The sequence below is a fragment of the Bradysia coprophila genome, unplaced genomic scaffold (assembly GCF_014529535.1).
Source record: "Bradysia coprophila strain Holo2 unplaced genomic scaffold, BU_Bcop_v1 contig_324, whole genome shotgun sequence".
In the NCBI taxonomy this organism is placed as follows: domain Eukaryota; kingdom Metazoa; phylum Arthropoda; class Insecta; order Diptera; family Sciaridae; genus Bradysia; species Bradysia coprophila.
Genome location: NW_023503584.1, coordinates 4,259,065 through 4,275,699, shown reverse-complemented (window position 1 = coordinate 4,275,699; position 16,635 = coordinate 4,259,065). Strand labels below are relative to the sequence as shown.

The following is a 16,635-nucleotide window of genomic DNA, read 5'->3' as shown; positions in this document are numbered from 1 at the left end:
ATACCAAAAGGTCTGTGTAAAGAACTTCTGTTATAAATTTCCGTTTACTCTACTTTTAATTGGATTTGTTTGTTTTTTTTTTCTTCTTCGTATTCTCTGTTCAGTTGAAATGCGAGCTGAAATACTGGGAAAAGTTAAAAACGTAACAATGAGCTAGTGATAGTTTTCGTTGGATTTTGTTTAAGATGTGTGCAGACTGCACAGTGCAGTGGCACTTTAATTCGCTTAACAGTCTGGAATACAGTTCAATCGTTCATCTATTATATAATACCTAATCTAAATTGAAATTCGATTAAACGATGGTAAATTTCTGTGGTTTCAGATAGATTCATTGTCTCATCTAGATGCAATGATACGACCGAGGTTGTTATTGTTTAATTAATACCAATATTAGCAGCATTAATAAAGATATATAGGTTCAATTATTGCTTAAAACATACGTTGGGCATTGTATTATTCAAAATATGCTTTAAACATTTGCTGGGATTTCAATACATTTCAACCATTCTTTGTGTCACAGAAGCAAACGGTAATACAAAATTTTGCGCCATCTTTTTAAACGAGTCTGGGGTTCATCAATACAAGTTCTGGGGGCTTATTAGCATCAATGACACCATGTCACCTCTCATCTATTATTGTATACTTGTAGTAAAGTTGACACTGACAGAAATGAGACATTTTTGTCACTACATATGCTATCCTATCACTGTGAGTGTCTTTTGCCAAAGATGGTTGGTAAGAAATGAAGGACAGAACTCACTATGAAATGTATTGTCACTGTTAAGCTCCCGTCGTAGAGGGCTTCCAGAGATTCATTTTCCAACAAAATATTTTTAAATCAGTTACATACATAATGTCTCCGTAATGCACATACCCGAAACGTACAGGGTATTGTGGGGTGTCGTTTGAATGGTAATTACATGTACATAAGACCTTATTTGCACATATAAAGAATTTCACTGGAAAATACGTCCAGTTTCGTTAGGCTGTCTTTGAAAAAAATCTCTCGGATTGATATTTGGGTTGCAAATTTTAAATTTTTTAACCTTAGGGACTCCGAGGATATCAGCAGAATTTCTATCGAACTTTGTACGTCTTTCGATCGAAGTATGTTCTATTTATCGATATCGAATCTTCTACTTCGATTCTTTGAACATGTATTTTACTGCATAAAAGACCGCATTAGAGCAGAGGTTGATGTTTATCTTAATCGTCGTTTTAGGTGACATACGAATAGCTGTCAGTAACGTGTTTTCTTTGTGTAAGTCCTTGTTGTATTTAACATGATTTTTGGTGTTTAATAGCTGCAAAGGAAACATTTCGTTACTAACTTTTTCTCTCAAACAACGTTCAATCCTATTGTGGACTCAAGAAATATTTTGTTTCACAAGGTCGATCAGAAGTGATAACTTGAATTCTCAGAAAAACTATTCTTGGCAAAATAATAGCCTCGATCCATCTTTTTCCCCCGATTACCTAAGAATGTTCTCGATAAGCTCTGAATGTTATAAAATCGATCGACAACGGAAATTAAAGGGACCTACACCTCAACCTAATTGATACTAAAGAGATTACGTATGGAGATGTTACTTAAAATTTTCAAGTTTTACGTCAACCTACACTACACATATATGTTATAATCATATTATAATCAACCTACAACTATGAGTGAAAATCGTAATCTCCCTTATACACTGTCTAGGAGACTATAAACTAGGAGACAACGTTCAAATGCTTTTCACTGTAAACGTACTACATGTTGATTCCGTTTCATCACCCAAATTATGCATTTGAAACAACACAAGGGCAGTATATTAAATTCTCTACGGGTCTTAATGTCTTCACTACATTTTTCTAATCCGATTTGCAAGCGAAACATAGCAATCAAAGGAATGTTATAATTCCAATCAAACTATCAGGATTGTATTAACTTTACCTAATGAATACTGTACCTCTCTCGTCTGCATTATACTGACTCGTATTTATATACTTTCAGATTTGCGTTGATTTCAAAACCATTGTAATAAATCTCCCATCCATCTTGCCACCAGAAATGTATTATTCAATATTCAATTACACATGAAACACTGTGCTTATACCGAGGCTTATACATCAGCAATATAGTAGAGAGTGGTTGATTTTCATTACCCAGTGACACAATGGTTCAGTATAATATAGCATATACCACAGCCGGTATCCAAACGTTATATCACATATATATAAATGTACAACGTACATTAAATTCACCATTGTAAATTACGTATAATACGTGGAAAGTGTTTTTTCTATGGTCAGTTGCATTTAAGTCGAGAATCAAGTGCAGTGAATTCATGCATGCACACCAGCAAAATATTGAGTCTTACATTTTCTACACACTATGCTCAACAACTGTTTTAGTTGTGGATTTGATAATTTCTAACAAAGTTCTACGGTATTGTTTTCGATTGTTCTCTTACGATGATGTACAGTAGAAAATGTAGCTGAATAAACTCACTTTTACAACTACAGCACGCTACAACTTCGCATAGAAAGTATGTAAGTTTTAGATGGAACTTGTATCACACGTAACAGTAACATGTACATCAAATTATGGAAAAACAAAATGAAACCTACCTATTCTGATGAGAGTAGAAACTTAGAATTTCACGTTTCCCTCATAAGTGGATTCTATATTAGTTCTAACGGCAATAGGGTGCTCTTGCTCTTGAGAGATTTACCACACGTTGATTTGTACCCGTAGAAGGTCCTTCTACACTTACCGGTTTCATCGCATAATATTTTATAAGCCATCAACGATTACATAAATAAATACCAAACATTACGCTAAACTAAATAGTCAAACAATCAAAACCACCCTGTCGTCCTAGTACGGAAAACTTTTAAAGTGTTAACCGTTACGCTTTTAAGTTAAAACTACTACGCTTCCTACGACAGATATGGGGCACACAATTGAAAGTAATCGCTTTGTGCGTTTTGCTGCAGTGGCTGCAGTATTACTTTGCCGAAAATCGTGAAAGTTGTGATTAATGTGAGGAATGAATTTATAATAATGGATGTTGTATTCAAGTGTACATATAATGTGTGCTACAGCCAGAATTTAGTTACAACTCATTTATTTCCTGCTGAGAAAATAATTAAAATAAAATGGATTTTAATTGCATGTTATGTCTCGAACTGTGGTGTCAGAAAGGTTACTTAGAGTGGAGATTCACAGTATATGTTATTATGTTATGCGAATTTTGGAACTTGTTAATTTAAGATCGTCAGCGACGATTGTCGGTGTTGTGTCGGTCACCAGGATTCTGTGATGAGCTGAAAATACAACTGCATTCGACACTGATGCGTAACTGGTTAGTTTAATAGTTGAAAGACAAAACAGACGCAAAAGTAATTTTTTTTTGTCTTCCCTTGACATCGAACTAACGATAGGTGCTGCAGCCTAATGTAGATGTTTATTGAATACACAGAATTTGGATGATCTGGTGCACCGTCAGCAGTCAGCAGATTCTATCGCAGGTAGTTTTTACATTTTATTTGTGGTAGCCGTGGTAGCAAGTGATGTGACCAACGGAGGTGTGTTCAATACTCACTGAGGTCAGGAACTTCTTGGGTCCCCAATATTTCCACCCACTTAATCTCTTACTCATCCTATTAACGAACGGCTGTTATTGATCTGTTATCGACAGTAACGAAAAGCGTAAGCGATGAGTCAAATGACTAATGCGTTCTTATGTATAAAATTGAATGTAAAAACGAATGAAGTAAAAGATTTTTTTCAAAAATTTTGGAAAATAATTTCATCAAAAGATGCAAAAGATTCAACGATTTATCGGTAGCATAGGGAAATGCTGTTTGGAAACTAAAGTTCAAATGTAATAGGTTTTCGAATAAATCTATCACATTTCTTGTCAACTTCACAGTTTTGACATTTTATGGATATTTTACCAGAGTTAAGTTATATATGCCCTGAAAATGCGACCTCTACATACCATACGAGGCTTCCTTTAATTGCTTAATAATGTTAATTAACAGACACAATACATACGTAATGGCCTATTTTAGGAGAATTTATTTAGCCATAAATAGTACTTGAATGGAAATGTATGAACAATTACGCGAATGGAAACTTTATGTTTAACAACTTTCCCTGAATATAATCGAATTATCTACCTACACTCTGATTTCTTTCCGAACAAAAATATTTACAAAAAATCGCAATTGACCAGATTTTCAACTGTGATGTTTGTGATACGTAACATCGTAATGATATTGCAATTACATATTACGATTTGATATTATTTGATATTATAAGCGCAGAGTTGTTCAAAACTCAGAGGCATTTGTGAAAGAGGTTTTTGATTTGCAATATGAGTAATACTCTATTTGATATCGGAAAGCAATACCGATTATCAACGAATGTTTATATGTTTATGCAAGCAATAAGTCAATACAACGACTATGCACTAAACACTGATCCTCAGCATAGTCTGTTCCGACTCATGTGGGTACTCTTGCGAGTGCGATGAGAATGACAAAGTAATGCGAATTATAATTTAACAAAAAAAAAAGTTTTAGTGCATAACAGTTGCGGATCATTAACCTTTCTAAATATTTAACTATTTCACTTAAATGATGGCACAGTTTCGCAAAACCATGAGGAATTATTCATTCGTTTATTATTCCGTCCATAACCATCACTTTCGATTTGTTCCGAACAAAGTTTTTAGTTCATTCCGATCTTCCATACAGATCAATACGTTTAGGACGAGTATCGTTTTCCATCAATAAAATGTCATTACATGACGTGTTCGATTACCGCACTCGATGTGTAGTATGGGTCACCGTAATTATTGCACTTACGAATGTGTTTTTCCATTCATCTGGCGCTGTGGGACAAAATACCAAAATGGCTTTCGATGAGAAGAAAGATGTTGAGGTCGTTCGGATTGTGACCAATGATAATAATGAAGAAATGGTCGCATCTGCATCCGACATTGATCGAGGATACTCGCACAGAGTGAAATTTTTCGACGATATTTTCAATGTAATAAAATGACCGATAAAAGAACAATGAAACTTTCAAAATTAATATTTTAACAAAACGAAATTTTTCTCTCTCCATTTCTGTAGATACCAATCTCTGTCTTACAAAATGTGAATAATTTAATTCAAGGAATGTTTGGTAGACCCGCTGGATATTCCGTAAGACCTGCAAATCCGGTAATGGCTGCCAGTGGATGGGGTAGATCATCGGATGTAAAAACGGATAAGGATTCGAAGGTATAAATTTGTGTATTTGTGTGTTTTTCTGTCTTTTCCAGTTATACAATTTTGTATCGATAAGATTTCAAGTACACATCTTGGTTGTTGTGTGAAGTGTTTGCTTATTTATTAAATAAAATCTCCAAGTGTCGTAATCAATAAAATAGAATTTTTTTAAATTATTTATTGCCAAATGAATCTTCCTACCTCGTTCGATAAGAACAACGAACCTCAAATCCGAATTCAACGAAGCCACAGATAACAAACGAAAATAGACTTTCATCAAGTGAACTACGGATTAAGTGAAAAAGAACAAACTGTTATGGTTATCCCAAAAGTTTGTCAAAGTCGACCCGCAGGTCTATACATCGCAGTAAAAAATATAATAAATTTTTCAGATGGAACAGACATCATTGAAACGTATAGTCCTTGTCCCATATAAAAGAAACCTTTATCTTTGTGCCCAAGTGCTTAATTTGTTTCATAAAAGTTTAAGTAGAAACTAAGCGTATAGCATGAAAACAGGAGAATTCCTAAAACGATAATACGACAGGAAGTAAGAACACATGAATGTGGAACCCATAGAGTTTCATTTTACACAACGAAAAAAACACAAACACACGTAAGCTAAGTAATTGCATAAGGGTTGAAGTCGTAAAATTATGCTTTTACCCGTTGTAAAACCGTTGAAACTATTTTATTAGATGGAAACAAAATGAAACAGCCATTCCAATAGTGTCTGCGAATACTTTATTGATTTCCAGACCAATAATGTCTTTTTGTCGTATACAGACTACTATTATATATACAGTGTTTCATCTATGGTTTAAGTTTAAGGGGAGCAGTATGCCCAATTTCGCAATATCGACTTTAAATTTATTCTTGTTGATGATGCAGAATGAACTGGATTTTCTTTCTTTTAATTTTTTTAATGGTTTCACTACTCAGCTTAATGAATTTTTTTTTACTCAGTTCTTTTATCTGTCTTCTTGTTTCTACATCTAATTTACGATGCTGCTTCATTGGCTAGAGACCGCTGTGTAATACCAATAAATGTAGCAATTAACATAAATGTTTTGACGAGTTTAATTTTCCGTAATATTGTATCGAGTATTGAGCGTAGAGTTTTTTGAGATTCAAATCTCTAAAAGGGAAGATGGTAGGGTAGTTAAAGTCTAGCTTAAGTTCTTACTTCCAAGATTTCGAAACAACAGACATACGAAGCGACTATGGAATATGCCAATTCTTTGGCCACTTCAATAATCATTTTAATTATTGTGCTTGCTGATGCCTGATCTTAAAATTATTCTGAATATAATCCTGCACTGAATTGCCTATAGCTCGGAACAGGTCGACCATGGTAGTTATGTATTTATTTATTAGGAATCAATTGAGAATTATTATTGATCTTGATAAAAAGAAATCGTTCCAAATATTTTCATTATTTAACGAATTTACTTGCAAGGGTTTGGGGTTAAGCAAAATGTCAGGATTTCGCCCATTCCAAGGTAATGCGTTAATATTTTTAATTAGAATTTTCATTAGATCTGAACATTTCTGTTTCAAAGGATTACCTTTTACAAAGAATTTCAATCGGTATACAACGTGGAAACATTAGGGAAACAGAAGATTGACGATTTTTATTTATTGTAATTTTTATGAAAAGATCGATTTTTTACTGGCTGCGCCATTATTGTGAGCAGTCTTTTTTGTTCAAATTATACCACGAAAATAAAGGCCCACTTGAGAAAGTAACAGCTGCCCAAAGTTAAAAAGAGTTCGCAACTGAACAACATGTAATTCTTTATTTTGAACACTTTTCGAACTTGATCTGCATAGAAGGGAAAATTTGTTAAAGTTTGCACCTAAAATGGTGTTTATTAGGTCCGGAGGCCAAAAATAATGGAAGCGTATTTTTTTGTAAAATTTTTAAAAACGCTTTAGGAAGTAATAGAAGTAATGATTTTTATTTATTGTAATATTTGTTGCTAGAAAAGATCGTTTTTTTACTGACTGCGCCGTATGTGAGCAGTCTATTTTTTCGCTTTGAAAAATAAAGAAATCTTTAGGCCATTCTAAAGAATCATTCATTCGTATTGACAATTACGATGGTTAGAGTGATTACAAACAGCTGCCTTAGAATGTCCTAAAACGTCTTTAAAAAATTTACAAAAAATACGTTTCCATTATTTTTGCCCTCCAAACCTAATAAACACCATTTCAGGTGCAAATTGTAGCACGGGAATATCCCTACCGCATAGTCTGTGGAAAAACAATTAGAGAATTCTTTTGTTCTTTTTCCAGATGGTTTTTTATGAGAATTGCGGCATATAGTTTTAGAGTCAAGTAAGTTTGATATCTGAAGTTGAACGAATTACTTTAATTTAAATCATTTTTATTATAAATTAAAAGACGCAAAAAACTATTAGTCTTTTCGATTGGACATGCTGAGTAAGATTTATCCTACGCAAATGTGTGTCGTACTATCAAGCATAAGTGTTACTTTGTAATAAAGTTTGAGATACTTCAACAGATGCCGACAGTAATCTCTAAATTGATGACATTCGTTAACACCAAAGGAGCACTCAGTTGGCACTTTAATTTTAATCATATTTCTCAACATCATATCAAACCAACCAATTACCAATTGAATATTAAATATTCAATTAATTTATTTTAAAATTAATTCGAAAATTCGGGTCGACCTGGTCAGGTTCAGGTCGAACCTGAAATCCAAAATCAGGTTTCAGGTCAAGTTCAGGTCGAACCTGAAATTTGAAATCAGGTTCAGGTCAAAACAGGTTCAGGTTTTTTTCAGGTAATTTCAGGTTGACCTGACCTGTTCCGAGCTTTAGTTGCCAAAACAATTTGTCTTGTTTCGATTTCAATTTTGAAATAATCATTTGAGCTTTTCTCCATGACAAAAATATGGTACAGATATAGGTGTGCGTAATAATGTAACAGTTTTATCTGCTTTCCTTCCTTCCTTGAAAGTGATGAAGACAAAGTACAATTTTCATCGGTTAGCTCACAATATAATGTTTGACGCTTCATTATACTGACTCGTACACACATATAACTATGAATGTATCAATACCACAATCAATGCAGCCCGACACATATTATTTGAAATTATGCATTTTCCAAAACCATTTTCGCCAGCTTAACAAAATTTCAGAGGGATTGCTTGGTGTTATGACACTAAGTGCACCATACAAAAATATGTAAAGTTATCTTAGATACTGCGATTATTTATTGTACCCATGCATGCATACACCACACCACAGCATATTTATATGTAAGTATAGTGAATGGATGGTATATAATTCCCATCCATTTCAATTCCGCACATATCCTTCCCAGTACGAAACAGAATTTTTCTGAATGCAATTCGATTTCAAAATAAATACATAGAGAAGCACATGAGCTGAGCACAGATTGAATTGAAATATATGTACACATAGCATTATCATCCATTTATCTAGGAGTTTATGCCAATGCACAAATATTTTTTAAAGATTATTCCATTGAAAAGTTTTCGTTTCAGTTTGAAAGATGTAATATGGAAATACGAGTCAAGAATGGTAATTTAAAATTTGTGTTTGTTTATTTGGAAAAAAATTCAATAAATTACCGTCAACTTATCTGGCTAACTTATACAGTATAATAAGGTTACGGCCTTGCAAGAACGTGTAACTTTATGGGAATATTAAAGGACCGAGGCAAATAGGTTCAAGTTCGAAATGTTAACACATCATGTTATTACACCCTGGCACCATTGGTTGCTGCGTTAGAGAATTATTCAATACTGCGATATAGCACTACTCCCAGCTCACTCGTTCCGCCTGGAGTGGCCGTTATGTCATTTTGGCGTCACTGAATTTTCATGCCCATTTCCAAACTGATATCGATGTGGAATAAGCTGTAAAATATTCTTAAATGTTCAAAGTTTTTTCATAGTAATTTTTTTGTTGACAAAAAAAATCCAAAATGGCCGAAAAAAATGGCGGAAGTTGGAGGTTCATTTTTTCTGTTTAAAACCTTGAAATCCCATCGAAATACTAAAAAATCACGAAAACTTTCTTCGGGAAGTTTGTAGCCAATTCAAAATCCTATACTTTACGCTTTAAAAAAATTTTAATTGGTCAAAAACTTCAAAGCCTAGAGAGCACTTTTTCATAGGGTATTTCAAAAGTGTCAAAAATAATTTGTCAATTTTTTTAGTTATTTTGTTTTTAAATGACGTGTAATGGTAAAATAAGTAAATCCTGCACCTTTTTTTTATTTTCGAAAAATGTTTAGGTACCCAGAATACGAAAAAAACAGAAATATCTCGGCGAACTTTGAACCACCCTGTAGCGCACTCAATTTATTTTACTGTCCAAAATTTAATTTTATCTGAAACTGTATTTCATCACCTTTGCAACGATACCCCACACGACATATTTGAACATGAATTAGATTTTTGGCTGAACCTGAAACGACCCAGAGTCGTCCTACTCGAAAAGAGAAAGCACCTCAATAGTAATCCTTGCGGAACACGCAATTCCTGTTCAAAAATGTACAGTTTTGTATTGTTTTGAAGGAAGTGGATTAGGCTGTAAGGAAAAAGATAAAAAAAGTGGTTGAGTGATCAATTCAGGGCGGGACAGGGCCCTCAAAAGGGAGTGACTTAGGTATCATTTTGATTTCATGAATTCTCAGAAAGAATGTGTCTGAGCTGTGGAAAATACAGGACATACGGAATCGAGTTTGTAGTGAATATGTAATGCAGGACCAGACTGGGCAATAGGGTACGTCTATAACAGAAATTATTATAATGGTGCCAAAATTACCAGTGATTTGACATTTTAATCTCGTTACGTAAAAATGTTAACCATTTGATTTTGCTGTTTCTGATTGTGCTCTTGATTGTGCTACGATGGATTTTCGTTCCATAAAAGTTCAAATATAAGCGAATCTATCATACGACCATTCAATTCATGATACAGAAGAAAACAGCTTTTAAATCCAATATCCTCATTTATCGAAAATTGGAAACGCTCATTTTACCTTATTACGGACAAAAAGCCGTTCGCCTAATGATCCCCAATAAAATCAATTCCACGAAAATTCAATTTCAAAAGGTCATTTTCCCTTTCGAACGGGTTAGAAAAACATTTCAATCGATTCATCAAAAATTATGTCTAAAGTGCTTGATATCATCCATAACGAACCAATTTTCCACTAAACTTTTTGTACACAGTCTACCGTATAAAATACACCGGAAGAGACTTTACATTTAATCTAGTTAAAGCTTCTTTTTTCTTCTTCTTTGTTTAAACAGCACTCCCTTTATCTATTAATAATTTCTAAATTAATTTAATGACGATGCTCTCTCGTCACCCCGTCGGTAACCCAACTTGACTTTAAAACAACCAAAAAATGTTTTGCTTTAGAAATTCATTTCGTTTTTGTTTTGGTAAAATTATGTTTTTTTATGCTGAAACACGTTGGATGATAGGGAAGTGAAATCGAAAATTGTTTTAAAAACAGATGTTGACAAATGTTAATTTTAATCATTTAACTGGGGAAGTGAAGTGGTATTAGTCCAATATATATATCCCTTTCATTGATAAATTTGTACAAAACCGCAATTCGTCTTGTGGTTAATTAATTTTCGGAAAAATTTATCGAATTTGTTTCTAATTTGAAAAAATATCCATTCTTTCACGTATGCACTGACGGTATATTGTTAGACCACTAATTGATGTATTCATCAATAAATAAATAAATGTGACTTAAGCGACGAATTTCCTAGATAAATTCTCGTCGACAGGGAAATATTTACACAGAATATTGTTCCTGTACCTATACCCAAAATTATCCATAAATGTTCGAAACTCATCCCATCAATAAGCAAAGTCTATGCCTCGATGAGAAGCATCGGCGAAATGTTTGTTGTTGAACATTGCCGATGACTTTCTCTCTAAAGGAATTAGCGTTGAACTTTTCGTTGAAGAGATTGAGCAATAACAAAGCACTGGTGCTTTGGCAATAAACTTTCTACAACTAAACACCATGGTATCACACCACTCACATGTAAATTCACCTGAGAGGGAATCTTTTGAAAAACAGCCTACCGAAATCGGACGCATTTTCCAGTGAACTTTTTTATATGTACTTAGAAAGGACTTCGACCTAAGAAGTCAACACCGCTTTCAAAAAAATTCTTCGAAGCTTGTGTGTCTATTTGGCAGCTGTCATTAATAGCACTGTTGCTTGAAGCGCGTTGCTTCATCTGTTTTTCGGTGGCTCACTCAAACAAACAAAACTGCTTGTACTTGTTTATACGGGTTACACGCACGCGTATTAGACCTATATAAGATTTATAAGCACTTTTGTTTGACAGCTTACAATCAACTGATGAAAATTTCTCCCTAAATTTCACTGGCGTCCACTGTGAGTTTTTAGATGGAAAAAGTCGACTAGAAGGTTTCGAACATATGATCGAGAAAGTCCCATTGTGCAGGGGGATTGTAGCATCCGGTATTTGTGTACTAAAAGTATTGCTTGCTTGTAATAGTAAGGGAGTCGTGAACCTTTTTTTCCCCATATAAATCAGTGACTGTTTTTGGGAAAATGTTTTCTTATATTTTCGTGAATTTTCCAACATTTTCTTTGATTTCTTCATATTTTCCTTAATGTTCACAAAAAATATTTTAGGAAAAATTTGGTGAAATTCAGGAAAACTCTGGAAAATGTAGAAAAATTTGGGAAAACTTAGTAAAATTCTGTAAAATGGGAAATATATAAAAATATGTAGAAATGTGTTCGCAAGTCATAAAATTCATGACCAATGCAAGAAAATTCAACGTTAAGATTTTCGTTAATTAATGAGATAAGTTAAAAAGGTAATTTCTGGAGCTATTTCACATAATTCATAGTAATTTATGCCACCCAGCGATAAATTCTCTCTTCAACGGTTAAATTGGTGACATAATTTTGTGACCACCACTTAAGTGTACTGAAACATTTTACATTTTACTCAGTTTTTCCCCAAGCAATTTAAGTCACGCAGCTTAACTGTATCTCAGCTAAAATGTTTGATGTCGTATTTGATTCAATGATTGTGAATCACCTGGTTTACTTTATTACCTTTATCATGTGGAGTGACTCGTGGATTCTCTTTATCATGCCGGTGTGTATATATACTGTTTGTTGGTACACACATTTTAATTTCATTCACTTTTATACTGCTGAACGAACACTATGGGTTATCAGCGCGTGGCTCTATTTGTTTTTGTTATATTTACAATCGTTGAATTCACAATTTGTGCAATTGTAACCACGCCTGATGGGAGAATCGAAGGCACAACAATGCAATCAAGACGAAACGTGACCTTCCACGCATTTCTTAGTATTCCATTTGCGAAACCACCGGTTGGAGCACTTAGATTTAAGGATCCGTTGCCGAACGATCCATGGACTGGAATTCTTAATGGGACTAAGTACGGGCTCGCATGCTCTCAACCTGCAGGGTTGGTAGCGGCAAGAAACATAGGAGAAGACTGCCTTCATTTAAATGTTTTCACTGAGAATTTGCCGGATAGCGGAAGTGGTCTAAAACCTGTAATTGTGTACATTCATGGAGGTGGTTTCGAAATGGGCAGTGCAATTATTTCTAGTCCAATTGTAATGATGGATCGTGATCTTGTTTTCGTAACAATCAATTACCGAATGGGTGCTTTCGGATTCCTTGCAACGGGTTCAGCAGAAGCACCCGGAAATGCCGGTTTGAAAGATCAATTGAGAGCAGTAGAGTGGATCAAAAGAAACATCGTTGCTTTCGGTGGCGACAGTGACAAAATTACCATTTGGGGAATGAGTGCTGGAGCATTCTCGGTAACAGCGATGATGGCATCGCCACTTTCAACTGGTCTTTTTCATCGAGTTATCGGGATGAGTGGGTCAATTGTGTCTCACAGAAATTTAACGAGTGACTTAATGGACACAGTACGAATTTTTGCTACAAACCTGAACTGTGAAAATGATAGTCGGGATGCAATAGTACAGTGCTTGAGAAATAAAACTGAAGACGAAATTTTATCGGTGCAAATGAGTTTAGCGAATGGTCCATGTCCTGATTTGAATTTTTGGCCCGTAGTCGAACCGGATTTCGGACAAAAAAGATTTCTTGAAGATCAGCCGACGCATCTCTTCAAAATTGGAAATTTTACAAAAGTACCAACTCTAATTGGAATCATAAGTGAAGAATTCGCCCAAGAAGTTCCAGGTATAGCACACCGGCAAAACCATTGTTTAAGCAACAAAACCGAATAGTTTCGATAAATTTCTAGGTATTTTGGCCAACTCGTCGTTTATGACTGAATTGAATGAGAGATTTAGCGACATAGCACCCCGTTGCTTTGTATATGAAGAGGGAACCAACACATCAAAAGCACTTAGCAAACAGTTCCGAGAATCATACTTTCCATACGATGTCATCGATGCGCGATCATTCGATGATTTAAGTCACCTTTTCTCAGACAGCACCATTGGCTATCCCACTCACCTGTTCGTCAATTTGGCATCGGCATTTATCGACGTTTATTACTATAAATTCTCCTACGTGGGAAGTTTCAGTTTATTCATTTTTCCGAGGAATCTGCCTTTCTCGGTTGCTCATGGCGACGACATTCATTATTTGGTTCCGTGGAATTTCTTTCCGGTGATAGGCGTAGAGAGTCCTGATAACTTTGTGGTGGAACGGCTCTTAAGTATTTACGAGAATTTCGCTAAGAATGGGTAGGTAACCAAGGTTCTGAAAGAACACGCACTACAAGAACAGGTATACGAACAGAATTTAAATAAGGGGAATAAGGGGCCTTCTCGACGCAGTGGGCGCAGTAGTCCAAAATTTTCATATAAATTCAGTTTTTTATGTTGGTGCACGGCTGAGTAAAATAAACCAGACAGAAGCGGTTCATTTTTGAAAAATCAAATAAGGGACTGATACGCTGTATGAAAATGAACTCAAATGACCACTGACATATATTGAATTAATTGTATTTGCAAAATATGAGGCCTCTGGTTCATAGTCAAATCAAGCGCTCCTGCTTGGTTCATTTTACTTTGCCGTGGTTGTCATAATGCCACTGCGTTACGGACGTTTCAAGTTCCATACAAGTTCTTGAAGTGGTTTGGATAAAGACGTTTTGTGAATATTTCTTCCTGTTTCTTGTCAGTAATCCCAATAACGTCACTGATGAACATTTGGCCACAATGAATTGGCCGGTGTTTGAGGAAAATGATGCATTTTACTTGGATATTGGAAGGCATTTGGTTGAAAAGCATGGATTGTATCTAAATCGTTATGCACGTTGGAATATAACTCGGAACGGCGAATAAACAAACGATTCGTTTACAAAGCAATGTATTGTAGAAAGTGGATTTAGAATTAGGAAAATGAATTAAACATTACAAGCATTGATGCGAATACATTATTTTTGAAATTCAAAATGCGTGCGTTTAAAGAAAGTGGAAAGTCGAAGTTGAACCGTTATCGATATCGAAAGTCGAAACGAAGGTGAACGCTACCGGCAGGAGAATTTTGACATTTGTATCGTCTACGCATATGATTTCGTTGTGTGTTGAAATCGAAAACAAAAAGACATTCACCTTGATACCAGCAATAAATTTCAGAATTGAAAACTAAACTTTTTCTTTCGATTGATGAACATCCAATCAAACTCCAACATTGCTCAGAATAATTCCGGAAGATTGAACGAGGACGTGACCATGGCTTCAACAAGTCGAGAAGAGAATACCACCACCACCGCCGCTCCACAAACTTCGAAGACAATGCAAAATTTGGCTATCAAAGAGAAATACATCGAAAATTATGATTTCATTTGCTGTGCGGAATCAAGCAAATACGAGAAAGTAGCCAAAATCGGACAAGGCACCTTCGGAGAGGTGTTCAAAGCGCGCGAAAAGGGCGGAACTCGGAAATTCGTGGCCATGAAGAAAGTTTTAATGGAAAATGAAAAGGAAGGGGTAAGCTGATGATTTGGAAATTAGATTTTTTGCTACAAAAAATTGACAATATTTCCCGATCGAAAACAGTTCCCCATTACGGCATTACGTGAAATTCGCATTCTACAACTGTTGAAGCATGAGAACGTCGTCAATCTTCTCGAAATTTGTCGCACAAAGGCGAACAAAAACAACAGCTACAGATCGACGTTCTACTTGGTGTTTGATTTCTGTGAACACGATCTGGCTGGACTGCTATCCAATATGAACGTCAAATTCAGTTTGGGCGAAATAAAAAAGGTTTTGCAGCAACTGCTGAACGGCCTGTACTACATACACAGCAACAAAATTTTACATCGCGACATGAAAGCGGCCAACGTTTTGATAACAAAAAACGGAATTCTCAAACTGGCTGACTTTGGTCTAGCCCGTGCATTTAGCGTGTCCAAAACCGGCGTACCCAATCGTTACACCAATCGAGTCGTCACACTGTGGTATCGCCCACCCGAACTGTTGCTCGGCGATCGTAATTACGGGCCACCCGTCGATATGTGGGGTGCCGGTTGTATTATGGCCGAAATGTGGACACGTTCGCCAATTATGCAAGGCAACACCGAACAGCAGCAAATCATTTTCATTTCACAATTATGCGGTTCATTCACACCAGAAGTGTGGCCCGGCATTGAGAAATTGGAACTGTACAACAAAATGGAATTGCCGATGGGACACAAGCGTAAGGTGAAAGATCGCTTGAAGGCATACGTTCAGAATCAGTACGGATGTCATTTACTGGACAAATTGCTTCAATTGGACCCGAACGCTCGCATAGACGCAGACTCTGCATTGAATCACGATTTCTTCTGGACAGATCCGATGCCATCTGATTTGAGTAAGATGCTGTCACATCATCTGTCCAGTATGTTCGAATACTTGGCACCGCCGCGACGATCCACTCAAATGATGAGGCATTATCAGCAGCAAATGGGTGTGAATCAAATCCAAAACAGATCTCAGGACAATAGTTATCAAGATAGGGTATACTAAGTACAAACTGCGCAAACTTATATTTAATATGATTACGAGTCCAAATCTTGTGTTACGAATCGTAACTTACGATAATTAAATTCCAATAAAAAAAACATGAACCGAGCAATAGTCTGAATTCTTCAAATGCTCCAAAATCATCTTACCTTATGCTAGTTGCTTGTTCTCGAAAGAAATTGTCATCATAAGGGTGTTTGTAGATCTGACTCAGAATTAGTGAAAATCAATTGATGAAAGTTGACGAATTCCTCTCTTTGACGGGTGTCTCAGGAACTCATTTTTGTTGTTGAGATTAGAAAAACGTAGCCAGGA

At 35.5% G+C, this 16,635-nt stretch overlaps 2 protein-coding genes and 1 long non-coding RNA gene across 3 annotated transcripts; all 3 read left to right on the top strand.

Moving 5' to 3' along the window:
* The first annotated feature begins 4,573 nt into the window (after positions 1-4,573).
* Positions 4,574-5,256, top strand: LOC119079598. Its single transcript, XR_005088193.1, has 2 exons — positions 4,574-5,044; positions 5,131-5,256. It is a non-coding gene; the product is annotated as an uncharacterized LOC119079598 (long non-coding RNA).
* A 7,248-nt stretch (positions 5,257-12,504) lies between these two features.
* Positions 12,505-14,735, top strand: LOC119079596 (esterase FE4-like). Its single transcript, XM_037187590.1, has 3 exons — positions 12,505-13,537; positions 13,602-14,049; positions 14,490-14,735. Exons 1-3 carry the CDS (start codon positions 12,514-12,516, stop codon positions 14,650-14,652), a joined length of 1,635 nt encoding a protein of 544 aa, XP_037043485.1. The 5' UTR covers positions 12,505-12,513; the 3' UTR covers positions 14,653-14,735.
* A 138-nt stretch (positions 14,736-14,873) lies between these two features.
* On the top strand, positions 14,874-16,428 carry LOC119079597 (cyclin-dependent kinase 9). Its single transcript, XM_037187591.1, has 2 exons — positions 14,874-15,300; positions 15,370-16,428. Exons 1-2 carry the CDS (start codon positions 14,977-14,979, stop codon positions 16,321-16,323), a joined length of 1,278 nt encoding a protein of 425 aa, XP_037043486.1. The 5' UTR covers positions 14,874-14,976; the 3' UTR covers positions 16,324-16,428.
* Positions 16,429-16,635: the final 207 nt, after the last annotated feature.

Excerpts from the sequence above, each read along its gene's own strand:
- LOC119079596 (XM_037187590.1), top strand. The coding sequence starts at position 12,514 with ATGGGTTATCAGCGCGTGGCTCTATTTGTTTTTGTTATATTTACAATC. Across the intron at positions 13,538-13,601 it reads ATTCGCCCAAGAAGTTCCAG|GTATTTTGGCCAACTCGTCG; the intron begins GTATAGCACACC and ends ATAAATTTCTAG. Across the intron at positions 14,050-14,489 it reads GAGAATTTCGCTAAGAATGG|TAATCCCAATAACGTCACTG; the intron begins GTAGGTAACCAA and ends GTTTCTTGTCAG.
- LOC119079597 (XM_037187591.1), top strand. The coding sequence starts at position 14,977 with ATGAACATCCAATCAAACTCCAACATTGCTCAGAATAATTCCGGAAGA. Across the intron at positions 15,301-15,369 it reads TGGAAAATGAAAAGGAAGGG|TTCCCCATTACGGCATTACG; the intron begins GTAAGCTGATGA and ends GATCGAAAACAG.